The sequence below is a fragment of the Mya arenaria genome, chromosome 3, assembly GCF_026914265.1.
Source record: "Mya arenaria isolate MELC-2E11 chromosome 3, ASM2691426v1".
Lineage (NCBI taxonomy): Eukaryota > Metazoa > Mollusca > Bivalvia > Myida > Myidae > Mya > Mya arenaria.
The window spans coordinates 22,563,890-22,576,353 of record NC_069124.1 but is presented as its reverse complement, the minus strand read 5'-3'; the positions used below and the strand labels follow the sequence as shown (position 1 = coordinate 22,576,353).

Genomic DNA, 12,464 nt, shown 5'->3' with positions numbered 1-12,464 from the left:
AAAATATTTTCGTGATATTTGGGCCAGGAATTTAAGATTATATTTTGTTGAGGTCACACATTGAATAGACTTAGCTCTGTCTTATGGAACCAGTCATACAATTTGTTTCTAAATAAATATTATTATTACTTTTGGTTATGGATCGAAAAAGTGATTGTATGATAGGATTGTTGATAAAGAGGGGCCTTATGACAATGTCTTGACCAACGCTATAATTTCTTTATCGCAGGAGTTGCTGATCTACCTTGCCATGTTTATTAGAACTGAGCCGAAACTCTTTCATGAAATGTTGAGACTTCGTGTAGGGCTTATCATACAAGTCATGGCAACTGAGTTGGCCAGGATCTTCAAGTGCTCAGGTAAAAGTCTAATGTTTGCATGATGGGTCTTAAAATAGTAATTTAAAGGGGTTTTGTTATGATTATTTGGTCCATGAGGTGGTGCATGTCATACAGGCTAGGAGCTTTAACTAGAGGTTGATGAGAATTATAATAAGTTATTGAAAATTTGAAATTGAAACTTCCATTCCTTCAATATACATTCTTTCGGAAATTAGGAATATTTTTGAATAAATGCAGCATTTTGGATATGTTCGGATTGTGATTCATTGCGTATTAATTTAACAGCACACAATGGTTTGTATTGTGTCAGCAGTCTATGATTTTTTTTTACCACCTAACATGATGAAAAGTTTTAATTTATAACTTTTTAAATATATTGTTGTCATTAGAGTTAATATTTCACGTTAAAAAGTGATTTTATTTTGGGACTATTTTTGTCTGTAGCAATAAAATGAGTAAACCGGTATAATGAAATATGTCCATGCCAGGAGAAGAAGCCTCTGATCACCTGTTAAACCTCTCGCCGTATGAGTTGAAGATGATGTTACACCACATTCTCAGTGGCAAGGAGTTCATGATTACCACAGGTAGGGACTCATTCCCAGAGTTATAAAATATTTCTAAATAGTTAGGAATAGAGTTTTTATTAAGCACATACATAGGTTAGTGTTTGTTAATATGCACTTATCGATTGAGATGGGGCCAGGCCTGGAGCAGTCAGCCAACCACCTAAATTGATAAATTCATATTAATAAACATCAACTTGTTTAGTGTTCAAAATTATTTTTGTCTACAAGCCCAGCCTCTGTTTAAATCAACTGCTTAATGTGATTAAAAAATCACAGCTGATTGTGGATTTACTAAAAAGTATGGCAGATTTGAAATAAAAAAGCTATCCCATTGGACAAACTATAATGTTGACCACTCACTTTTATTGATTACCGTAGTTCATTTAAGAAGAATAAGGCAGATAGAAAAAACGTTTGTTTATATAAATAAACTATTTATTTGAACAACGACCTTCCATCTCATCCCTTTAAACTTCTTTGTGTAATTTGCAATAAATCTTAGTATTTTATTATGTATAAATTGATTTTCCCATATCATATGCACTTTTAGATGCATAGACATTGCATTTTAAGTTGCTGTGACTAACAACAGACTATATATATATGCGTATATGAACAATACACTACCAGTAGTTGAAATTAGCACAAGTCTGCAAGCTCTGAACTTGCTTTACTGGCTTGCGAAATTCTGAACTGGTATAAGAATTCAAGCTTGTTCATCAAAAAGTCTAATTTTTGATGACAGCACAACAGTTATGCATCAAATCCTAATTGTATTTAATGGCATAAAAAACTTGAATTGCTGCTTTAACATACGCTTTATTTTTGCTCAAGAACTGTTTACCAAGCGGAAAACTAATTTAGCTGATATTGCTAAGGTACTTAGAATAATACTATGTTCAATTTGTACGCGTATTGAGTAAATCTGTTGCTATTTCTTACAACTTTGTTTTTGCTTTTTTTTCAAATTTATTAAATTAATTACAAAATGTCTAAAAAAGTCTATTTTGTAATAAGGAGAACTTTTTGAGAAAAAACAACAACAAAAATAATAAGAACAACCAAACTGCAACAATTCTTGTTTTTATCAGTGATTCAAAATCAATTTTAAGCATACTGTGTTATATTCCCCTCTCTATTGTTTTAATTGGCATTTCAAGTATTCCAAACTAACGTGTAGATGTTTTGACAGATTTACTAATGCGTGTACTTGTACCATGCTTCATAATGAGTTGTTTTTGCCATACTCTGCATGGGCATATACATGTATGTCTATGAGTTAGGTTTGTGTTCCCTGTGAGATTTATTTGTTCATTTTTTCACTTGTTGAATAGTCTGTTTTATGCATATTGAACCAAGGTAAATTGTATTTGCATTATTGAACCAAGATAAATTGATTTGATTAGAGATAATCATACATACCATATCCCTCAATGGGGGGGAATCCTCTGGAATTCCTGCCCATCCCCTTGTCCCCTGCCTTGGAATCCATATCCTCTGGATTTTTTTATTGGTGTTATATCAAAATCCCCTTGAATTCAGACCAAAATCCGCTGGGAAGCCTCTCAAAAATATGGCATGTTTGGATAATTTTATCAGTTTCAAATATAATATATAACAGGGTAAACAGATATTTACCAAAGAAAATTACATTAACAGTCAGAGTGTGTGTAAAGTAGTGACTTAGAAGATTGTGTTTTAAGAAATAACAGCTTCTCCCTGTACTTTTAAATATAATGTTGATTCCAATGGCTAAAAACCAAGGTTATTTTCTAAATGGTACAAAATGTATTCCGATTGATCTTGGTTCGAGTATGTGTAAAGCAGACAACAGATTGTTATCGTGTTTGTGTTTTACCGTTATTCTTGCAGTTATGACCGAGTATGATGATGAATACAAGTTTTCTGTTGTCGCAAAGCAGTCGAAACAAGATACTTCTGCTTTTGCCAAAAGGCTCAGCAGAAAAGAAACTGTGAATCAACAGGTGGTTAAATTACAGAAATTAAGGTGGAATTATTGTCTTATTTGTGGACTCAATGTATCTGGGTTTTGTGTTAATTTTAAGTCATCTGTTTTTCACGGCAAGTTATTGTCATAGTCTTGACGTCATTGTTTGTGCTGTTGCCGTGCAAAATCTTTTACCTTTAACTAAAACATTTCACAATATTCAAAAGGAAAATTGTTAGTGACAACAGGCTTATGAATAGCAAGCCCTTGCTTTATGACTGTCAAATTATGCTCTCCTATGCTTGAAAACATCATCAACACCAGGCGAGCTTTTGCATTTCCACCATGGTGCTTTTGTTCTCATCTTTGTGGCTTTCTCTGTAAGAACTCTTTAGAGTTTATGGGAATAATGGCTCAATGCAGAGATGTGTTTGTTTGAATTTGTGGAGGTGCTGACAGATAAGTGATTAGATAAAAATTTGAGTGAAGAAATATTTATAAGATGTAAATGCAGTTGTTTGAAGAACAGTTCTTTTGAGGGCTTTTCATAACTGACATTCAAAAAAAGAATTAGGTCAAGTTTTTCGTACATTGTAAATAACGAATTCCGTCGGAAAAACTTGAGTGTGATTGGTCAGACAAATTTAAGTATGGCAGAGATGTTTTGATTGATACAAACAATAGTCTGTTGTGTTTGCACCCTCTGTGTTCTCCCATGCTTGACATCATGTGCATGTCCTATATGAATGGTTTTTGTACCTACAGGTAGTTGTATTTCAAGGTCTGGGCTAATTGATCAGAACTCAAAGTTATTAAAGTTGTTAACATCATTGTTGTTAATGTTAACTTAGTTATCAAAGTTGTTAACAGCATTGTTGTTGACTTTTAAAGATGAAAAATTTCATGATGCGCTCATATATTTTTTTCTTCAATGAAATAAGCTCAGCCAAAACAGTTGTCTCAAATCTTGTATGAAGTACTGAATATCACAAGTGTGTATATAAAACTTTCAGTTAGGGAAATTAATGACAGTGACATTAACAATGTTGTTAATATCAACAAAGTTCTAAACAACTGGCCCATTGTGTATTTGTTGCACTTTCCAGCATTTACCTACACCGTTTCTTGCTGATTCACCCTTTGTAATGTATATCATATCTCTCATGATTTCTGTAATGTTTTATTTTCAGTCATTCAGCCTTGACATTTCTAATAAGATTAAGATTTAGTTAAATGGTGAAATAAAAGAATATTAAAGAAAGGCATGCATTTCGTTTCAACATATTTTATTATTGAAAGAAACATACCCGGTACAAAGTTTGCAATGTTATTATAATTATATAATATACAATATCAAAATATAGGATTGGACTGGAAGATGGTTAACAACGCAATTTTGAAAATCAATTGAAATTTTGAACTGTTTAATCTGACCAATTATGTAACAGGAAAAACCCTTTTAAAGAGCCTAATACCCCAATCACACTAGGCCACATTCCCACTATGTCCTCAAAAATCTGGCAGGACGCAGTTAGAACTTGGTCAACATAGACGGATTGCAGTAGACATCAATAAGGATGTGGTAACTATGGTCTTTATGGACATGAAGGACGTAAGCCGACTTTGAACATGTTAAAAAAATTGTAGTGAGGACGTGGTGGAATCAGGATGTAGTAAGAACTTAATAAGAGCGTCTTAACGACAGCATGGACGTAGTGACGGCATAACTAAAACCTAGTAGGACCTTCACTGACATTATGCAAAAGGGGTACTGGACGGAAATATTGAATGGCATTCTCATTGCTTTGTCTCTAGGTTTTCATTGCGTTTCGACTTCGTCAATGGAGTTATTACCGCAACTTCTCAACGCTTTTACTACGACTATGGTACGTTGCAGAAGACCTTGTTCAGTTGTTAGTATGTTTTTTCGGTGCTTAATACATCTTAGACACGTTTGTATCAGGTTCTTACCATGTCCTGTCAGGTCTTGCAGGACAGTGATCATGTATAGATACGGGATTTAAGTCCCCTTTTACTTATTTACAAAGAATGCATTGGACATGTTGTGCGCGTTTTAAGAAGGCATAGGATATGGTGGGCGTGTGAAGATGCGCACAGTTAAAATGTGTTTGGAATGTGTGAGACGCAGTGAATGCCTGGCAAGGACGCAATAAGGATGTAGTATGAACTTGAGTAAAGCATTGTTTATTAGAATTTGACCACGTCCTCGCTGCGTTCGTCTAAATCGCCAGGACCTAGTGCAGTCTTCATGGTCTTCACCTAGTGTGATGGGGGTATAAAAGTCCAAGTGTTTATGGGACCACACTTGTCATAACTGGCTCAAGATGAAAACCTGGTGAATTTTAATTGAAAAATTGGCGTTCCAACGTATACAGCAAGAAATGGTGAAAATACATGTTAATTTAAGTGGCATTTATGTAAGACAAATTAGTGATAGTTACTGCACCCACAATCAAAGCTATTGAAATTATACAGTGCAAGTGTTTACTTTCAGTAACAAGGGTAGTAGGTAACATAAATGTTCCGAAACACTTTGTCAAGGAGCACGCTCATAACCAGCTTAGGGTATAAGGTGAAAAGTGATATCATTTATCTACACAATAGTAACTGTTATTGAATGGTGAAGCTCAGCGTAGTGTTACCGTTCCAAAATTGGAGTCTATGTATAGACAAAAACAAAGAAAACACTCCCAAACATGGTACAATGGTGTTATACATTCATATAGTTATGTGATATGTATTGGTCGCCCAAAACTGATTTTGAAAAAGCAGGCAATGTCAAGGCTGAATTATATGTCAATAAACTTAACTCTGTGACTGAATTCTCTCTGATTGTTGTGTACTTTTCGTTCCTATAAAGACTTGGAAATTAAGACCTTGGGCAGGTCCCACATTGTGGGCTCGATAACAGCAGAAAAAACGCACCTCTCGAGGGACCCGGCTGCTGTAAGTAGGGCATGGTTTGACAGTTTCAGTGCCCTACTGTTCTGAGTTTTAATATTGAAAGTTATAAGTGCTCAACAAACACTACAAGTTTGGCATTGTGTGAATTTTTTGGTGCTGTTGACATAACTATTTCACTGTTTATGTGTTTACAGTGTAATTGTTAAAAGTTAAGCACCTTATAACTCAGAAAGGAGGGCAGTATGATGTTATGTAACACGTGTTTAGGCATGTTTGTCTGTTTCAGTGCTGTTGAAAAGTTAATTTACTGTTTGGAGTGTTATTCGTAAAATTGTGTGCCAAACATCTCTGTAAGTAGGGCATGGTTTGGCAGTTTCAGTGCTGTGTATTAATAGCTGAATATTTCTTTCTCATGGTTTGACAGTTTCAGTGCCGTTTAGATAGCTTGGTATTTTACTCTCTGTTTTGAGTCTTATACTGTCATGTTGAAAGTTAAGTGTTCATCAATTTTGTATGTTAGGGTATGGTAGGATGTCGAGTGCCCAGTAATACTTGATATGGTTTGGCTGTTCAGTGTTGTTCAATAGCTGTTTTGAATGTTTCTTATAAAAGTTGAATGCTCTACACCTCTGTAAGTAATTAGGGTATGGTTGGACTGTTTAAAGCTATACTCTCACAGACTTACAGTTTTGAGCCAGTGTTTTAGTTTTTGTCTTCAGCTAATGCATTCAGTGCAGTCATATATAATATGATCTTTTGTCAGCATTAAAAATAAAATTAGTTGTCAAAACGTTGTCTGTTAGAGTGCAGCTTTAAGTGGTGTTGAAATTAAAAAGCTGTTTCGAGAATTGCTTTCAGATTATTGTGCCAAACCATTCTGTATGTTGGTTTACAGTTTGGAAACAACTGTTTTCAGTATTTCAGTTCTTGATCAGATTTGATGGTCAGTCATGTCGGAGTTTTTAATATCAAATCAATTGTTAAGATGGTAGTTTTTCTTGTTGTCTGAAAGTAAGGATAAGAGATTGAATGTTTTCTGTGATTGCTCAGTTTCTCTCTCTCTCTGTTATCATCCATTGTACTTGTCTGCTATCAATGTGAGTTCCTACAGTCATGTTTGGATTTTGAGAAGTTTCATTCTATTCAACTGTTATGAGCTTTATAAGAATTCAGAATATTATGTAATTTTAGTAATAAATATACTGACTTTAATAAAATTATAAATGGATATTTACATATCAAGGGCTCAATGCCAGACTGATGTATCTCCATATAATGATAGGACTTACACCCATTTTGCACTGAGCCTTCAAATGCAATTAAAGGGACTAGACACCAGATAGTTCCTAAATTGGTAAATACAGTATTTCCTCAAAACAAGCCTAGAATTTCAATATGAGTTAGAATGAGGCAGATAATGCATCACTTTACATGACTTAAGGAATATTTTGTGGCTCTCTCAGCTGGGTTATAACATATTTAAAAATAGCGCATAATAGTTTCCCAGTTTATAGTGTGTATATTTAGCATGTGAAAGTCACATGATTAATACAGACACATATATATATGTATACCAAGGCTATTTTTATATTAACTAGAATTTACATGGTAGTCAGACCCATTTAATTTTCAAATTAATAAGCAAAAACTTAAAAAGATACATGTCTCGTAAGCAATGTTATACATCAGTTATTAACATTCAATGTGTTGTAAACAAAGATATCAAGTTCATGTTAGTTTTTGACAAATTTCTTTTTTTCTTGCAGTTATATCATCTAGCGTCTAGTCCCTTTAATATATGACATTTCAATTAAATACATTTCATTATCTATATTCTTAAATATGACCTAAAATTATGCCCTCAAGATAATTAAAATTTGAATATATTGTAAGATTATTAGTAAAAAAATAATATTTTTTCAACTCATTCATGGTCATATAAATTATGCGTTACTATGATTTGTGAACATACTATGTAATGAGACATTTATTTTACCTCCCCAATAGAAACTTCCTGCTATATCGGTCCAGCCCAATGCCGATGACATGGATGATGAGATGGAGGACCGACAGGGTCAGTGGCTCAGACGGCGCCGTCTAGACGGAGCACTCAACCGTGTCCCTGTTGGCTTCTACACGCAAGTCTGGCAAGTGCTTCAAAAGGTATAGTAAATGAAAAAAATTGTTAGTATCATATTATTTTCATGTTAATTCTTAAGTAAGTTACTCAGGCGAAAAAGGCTAGACGGTAGCCCCTGGGTATCCATTCACCGAAGTCTGAAAGGTGCTTGATAAGGTATGGATGGTAATATTTACTTACTATTGGTCCATCTACGGTAGTCTCTCAGTTTAATTTATTTTGATGGCTATGAAGCCAACCTCTGTATGGCGCATCTTGGCCTGTATACTCAGGTCTGTAAATGTTTTTACACACAGGGCAATGGAAATAAAATATCCCTGATTTCTTTTAGTGAATTACATTAAATCTCACATTTTGATATTCAACTTAGAAATTATATTTACCTATCATGTTAATTGTGTTTCAAAGCTCTTGAACTCATATTAAAATATTCATTTTTATTTCATGTAAGTGCAAGTGTATAATTATTATGAACTAGTCTTATTGAACTTTCAGGAATATATTGGCTTATTTTATGAATAATATACAAAATTACACAAACATGTAATGTTTTTTTAAACTTTTATCACTAAAAAAAGTTGACATTAATTTTTGGGCTTATTTAATTCAAATTTCAAAAGTTCTTGCTTTTTTTCCATTCACAGTGCCATGGCCTGAGTATCTGTAACAACTTCTTGGCCCACAGCCTTACACGGGAGATGACATCAGGAGAGTTCAAATTCGCCCTGCAGGTAGAACGCGTCCTCAATATGATCCCTCAGCCCGAGTATCGCCAGCTCATGGTCGAGGCATTGATGGTTACCACGCTACTTGTGGACGGAGATTGTAAGATTAACCTTAGCGGGCAGGTCATACACGTGGATAAGATTGTTCATATGGCAAATGACATCTTCATAGAGGAACAGGTATATGATTCAGCTTACAAAATTGACTTCAGTGCTTTAAATTGTGTTCATATTCAAGGTATTTAATGAATTTAAATAACATGCTATAACTGAAACTTTTCAGCGTTAATTCACAAAATCTGTCTAATCTTACTTTAATAGATAATGCAAAAAAATATATAGATAAGGTTGTTAATACAGCATTAATTTCTGGCATTTTTCTAACTCACCTTTTATTTTTATGGAGTGCCTCTAAATCCTAAAATCTATGCCACTGTTAAGTTTATTATTTATCACTTTGCAAATAAATCAAAAAGAGATGGTTGTCTGGTTAGCACAGTTGTAGGAGCACCAGGATTGGGCTTATCTGAGTTTGGTTTGTGGTCACAAAGCGGGACTAGTGGGTTTTCTCTGAAACATACTTTCGTGCAAATTATATATAAATTCAATATAATTTTCTTCACAATCGTTATAAAATAAATTAAGTTTTTGCATGTTTATACGCCTGGATATACCTGTATATGTGGGTGTTGTTTTTTTCTCTGAAAAATTATGAGTTGTTTCTACACATCAATACTATCATTTTCTAACACATTTTTGCAGAAAATACCCTATGTAGTAGCCGAGAACTCCTTGGGTGCGGCTGGTATCTGCCTACATCTGTACGACACTGCTCCCAGTGGACGCTACGGCACAATGTCATACTTGGCTCGGGGGCTCGCTACGGTGCTAAATCTGAGCGACCACCAGAATCTGGAGTGTGCAATTAGCTGAGATTGTTTGACACAAATGGCCTGTATTGATTCTCCAATGTACATGTATGGAGAGTTCTTGAAGTTTTTCAGGATATCTTGATTTTTGATATTGAAGAGCAAATGTACCATTCTAAGGGTCTTTTGTGGAAGAGACAAAAAAATGTCATGTATATGGATAATTGTCACAATTTTTTTGGAAGGTAACAAATTCTGATATTTTTTATAAAGAGCACACAATTCTTAATGCTGTTTTTTATTTTGATTTATGAGTATTGAGAAAGATTGTAAAAATACTGGATTATGTCATGATATGTTGAACCTCTGCACAATTTTATGTGTGCTTTCTTGATGAGAAGAGAAGAATTATTTCTAGTGTATTTAGAGAGATGGAAAGATTTCACACACTATTAAATTATTTTCTGGCTTTTTTGACAATTTTTTGTTTTAAACAAATGACATACATGGAAGACTGACAGTTGTGTGCTTTTTACTGTGGCTGGTTATGCATTTGGGCAGGGCTAGTAAGCATGACAATAAACTTACATGTTGATATTACAAGTAATATAAGTTCAAATCATATCTATAATCAGAATTTGTGAGACGAAAAACAAGCTCAACTTGCATGTTAAAGTATTTTTAATTGTTTTTCTCTGTTCATATTCAATCAATATTTCTCTTTTCATAATTATGTAAATAATATATATTGTATTATATTGGTAAAACAAGAGATTAAGGGACATACCTCTTGCAATGTTTCAGAAATCGCAACAATTATATGAACACCACATTAATCTAAACGGAAGTGATTTGAATATGGGTGAAAAATATGATATAAATGTAAAATAGAAAGTGACCATGCATTTCTGAACATCAAATTGATAAAAATATCGCTTTAAGATGCAATGGCCTGTGAACAAATACACATTAAGAGGATGCAACACAAGACTGATGTTAGGTCATATTAAAAATTATAATGGCAGGCGTAGCTTCCATCTTGGTTTGAGCCTTCACCTTTAATGTTCTGTACATGTACATTAATTTGCATGTTCTTTGCTGCAATGTATAGATTTTTTGTAATCCTATATATATAATATGCCAATGTAAGCTTATACAAAAAACATATTGTATTGAACATATGTGTAGTCAAATTAAAATGTTAAAGTGTTGAAATATTATTGCTCATTGAAGTTGATGCCCTTCATTGCCTTAATTTTGGGGACTATTTTTTTCATTTTGAGTGTCTTCATACTCTGTAGGAAAATGTTCATTTCTTAGAAATAAAGCACAAGGAAAATTGTTTTTTTAGAATCTCAAATGGATTTTAAAATATTTGATGAATTTTTATCACATCTGTTTTTCATCAGTTGTGGTATTGTCATAGACTAAGTGTTACTGTTGGAGTTGTAGCGCTAAATTTTTAACTTTGGTCTTACATTTGAAATTATTAAAGATATTCAATTGAATATTGCCATTGAGTCAATAAATACATGTGTAGCAAGCGTCATAACTCTGGCTGAAATTAATGCTGAGTTTTGTCCCTTGATTAACTTAAATTTAAACAGACTTCTGTGAGTGTTCATTCTGCAGTGCACTTGTTTTTAAAATAAACATAGATGTGCTTATTACTATGTCATTGTTTTCCCCAGTTCTGTCAAATAAAAACTATTTGATTTGGCAGAGGTGAGAATCTTTATATATGTATTTGGTCTGATGTTTGCTGCATGATTATGTAGTTCTGTGATAATGATTTTTTACCAAAAATATTATTTTACTGTCTTTTTAATACAAGATTTTCTTAGTACTTTCATTATGTGAAGTAGCAATTGATTTTGTTTTCGCACGCATGCTTCCCACCATCTGTTGTATATAATCATTAAAAAGTTATGAATATTGAATGTTTTGTTTTTGTGCCCAATAAATCAAATAAATCAACGAAATTTAAAATGTTACCGTTTTTTTAAATTCTGCCCTTATATGAATATTCATAACTTTTGAGCAAATGGAAACACATCAAGGACAACCAAAGCATAATATGAACTTTTGGGTTTAATGTTCTGTTCATTGTTTTTCTTTCCGAGGGTAGAAATATTGAAACCCATTTGAGCGTCTAACCAATTGTATTTATAGCAAATTATCCAGATATCTCTATTAAAGGCTAAATAAAGGTGGAGTATGATTTTAAGAATGTTCGATGTCCATCTTCCATCCATCTGTTGTCCACAATTGTTGATCAACAATCTGGTGGCTACAATTATTGTCTATAAAGGATTCTTTTATTAAAATGTTTGTGTCTATAAATTAGGTCATGTTTGATACTGGCTCATGCTAGGACAAAAATAAGATCACTATATCAATTCGAATATGTCTTGTTCACACTCAAGAGAAACAGTTTTGGCACCAAATCAATGCATTTTGGTCAGATTGTTTGTCTCAATAAAATCTAGGTCAAGTTCTATGTTGGGTCATGCCGGGGTCAAAAAGTTAGTAATGCAGCAAAATTAAAGAAAACCCAATAGTATGGAATTGTCACTATATGATTTTAAAATAATTGATTCAATAGAATGTTCAGTCAAGAACTAGGTCACAAGGTCAAATCAAAGAAAAAAAAAATTCATTCTAGAGGCCACCATTTGGGTCAAAAATGAATGATACTTGGTCTGAATGTTTGTCTATATTGATTTCAGATTAACTTCGATTCTTGATCATATCAAGTCTGTGACTAGGTAAACTCACAGAAAAGTGTTGTTGATACAATGTTCGTCTAAAATGCATGAAATTCAGTAAAGAAAAAATGTCTTTAAAAATCTCGGTCACGAGTTACTGGGTTACAAGGAGTTAAATCTAGATAACATCAACACTCTTTTAATGCCCCCATTACACCTAATGACAAAGTTCCTGTTGA

At 33.4% G+C, this 12,464-nt stretch overlaps 1 protein-coding gene across 13 annotated transcripts in view; it reads left to right on the top strand.

Moving 5' to 3' along the window:
• The window catches only part of LOC128228845 (phosphorylase b kinase regulatory subunit alpha, liver isoform-like), a 43,298-nt gene extending 31,776 nt beyond the window's left edge, over window positions 1-11,522 (top strand). For 6 of the 13 annotated variants that reach the window (XM_052940367.1, XM_052940368.1, XM_052940365.1 and 3 more), the window contains 6 exons: window positions 230-359; window positions 830-928; window positions 2,783-2,895; window positions 7,791-7,946; window positions 8,568-8,828; window positions 9,411-11,519. In XM_052940367.1, the coding sequence (XP_052796327.1) occupies window positions 230-359; window positions 830-928; window positions 2,783-2,895; window positions 7,791-7,946; window positions 8,568-8,828; window positions 9,411-9,581 (930 nt within the window). In that variant the 3' untranslated portion in view covers window positions 9,582-11,519. Of the gene's footprint in view, window positions 1-229; window positions 360-829; window positions 929-2,782; window positions 2,896-5,739; window positions 5,826-7,790; window positions 7,947-8,567; window positions 8,829-9,410 lie in introns of all 13 variants that reach the window. The other 7 variants (XM_052940375.1, XM_052940371.1, XM_052940372.1 and 4 more) reach the window with 3 other exon arrangements.
• Window positions 11,523-12,464: the final 942 nt, after the last annotated feature.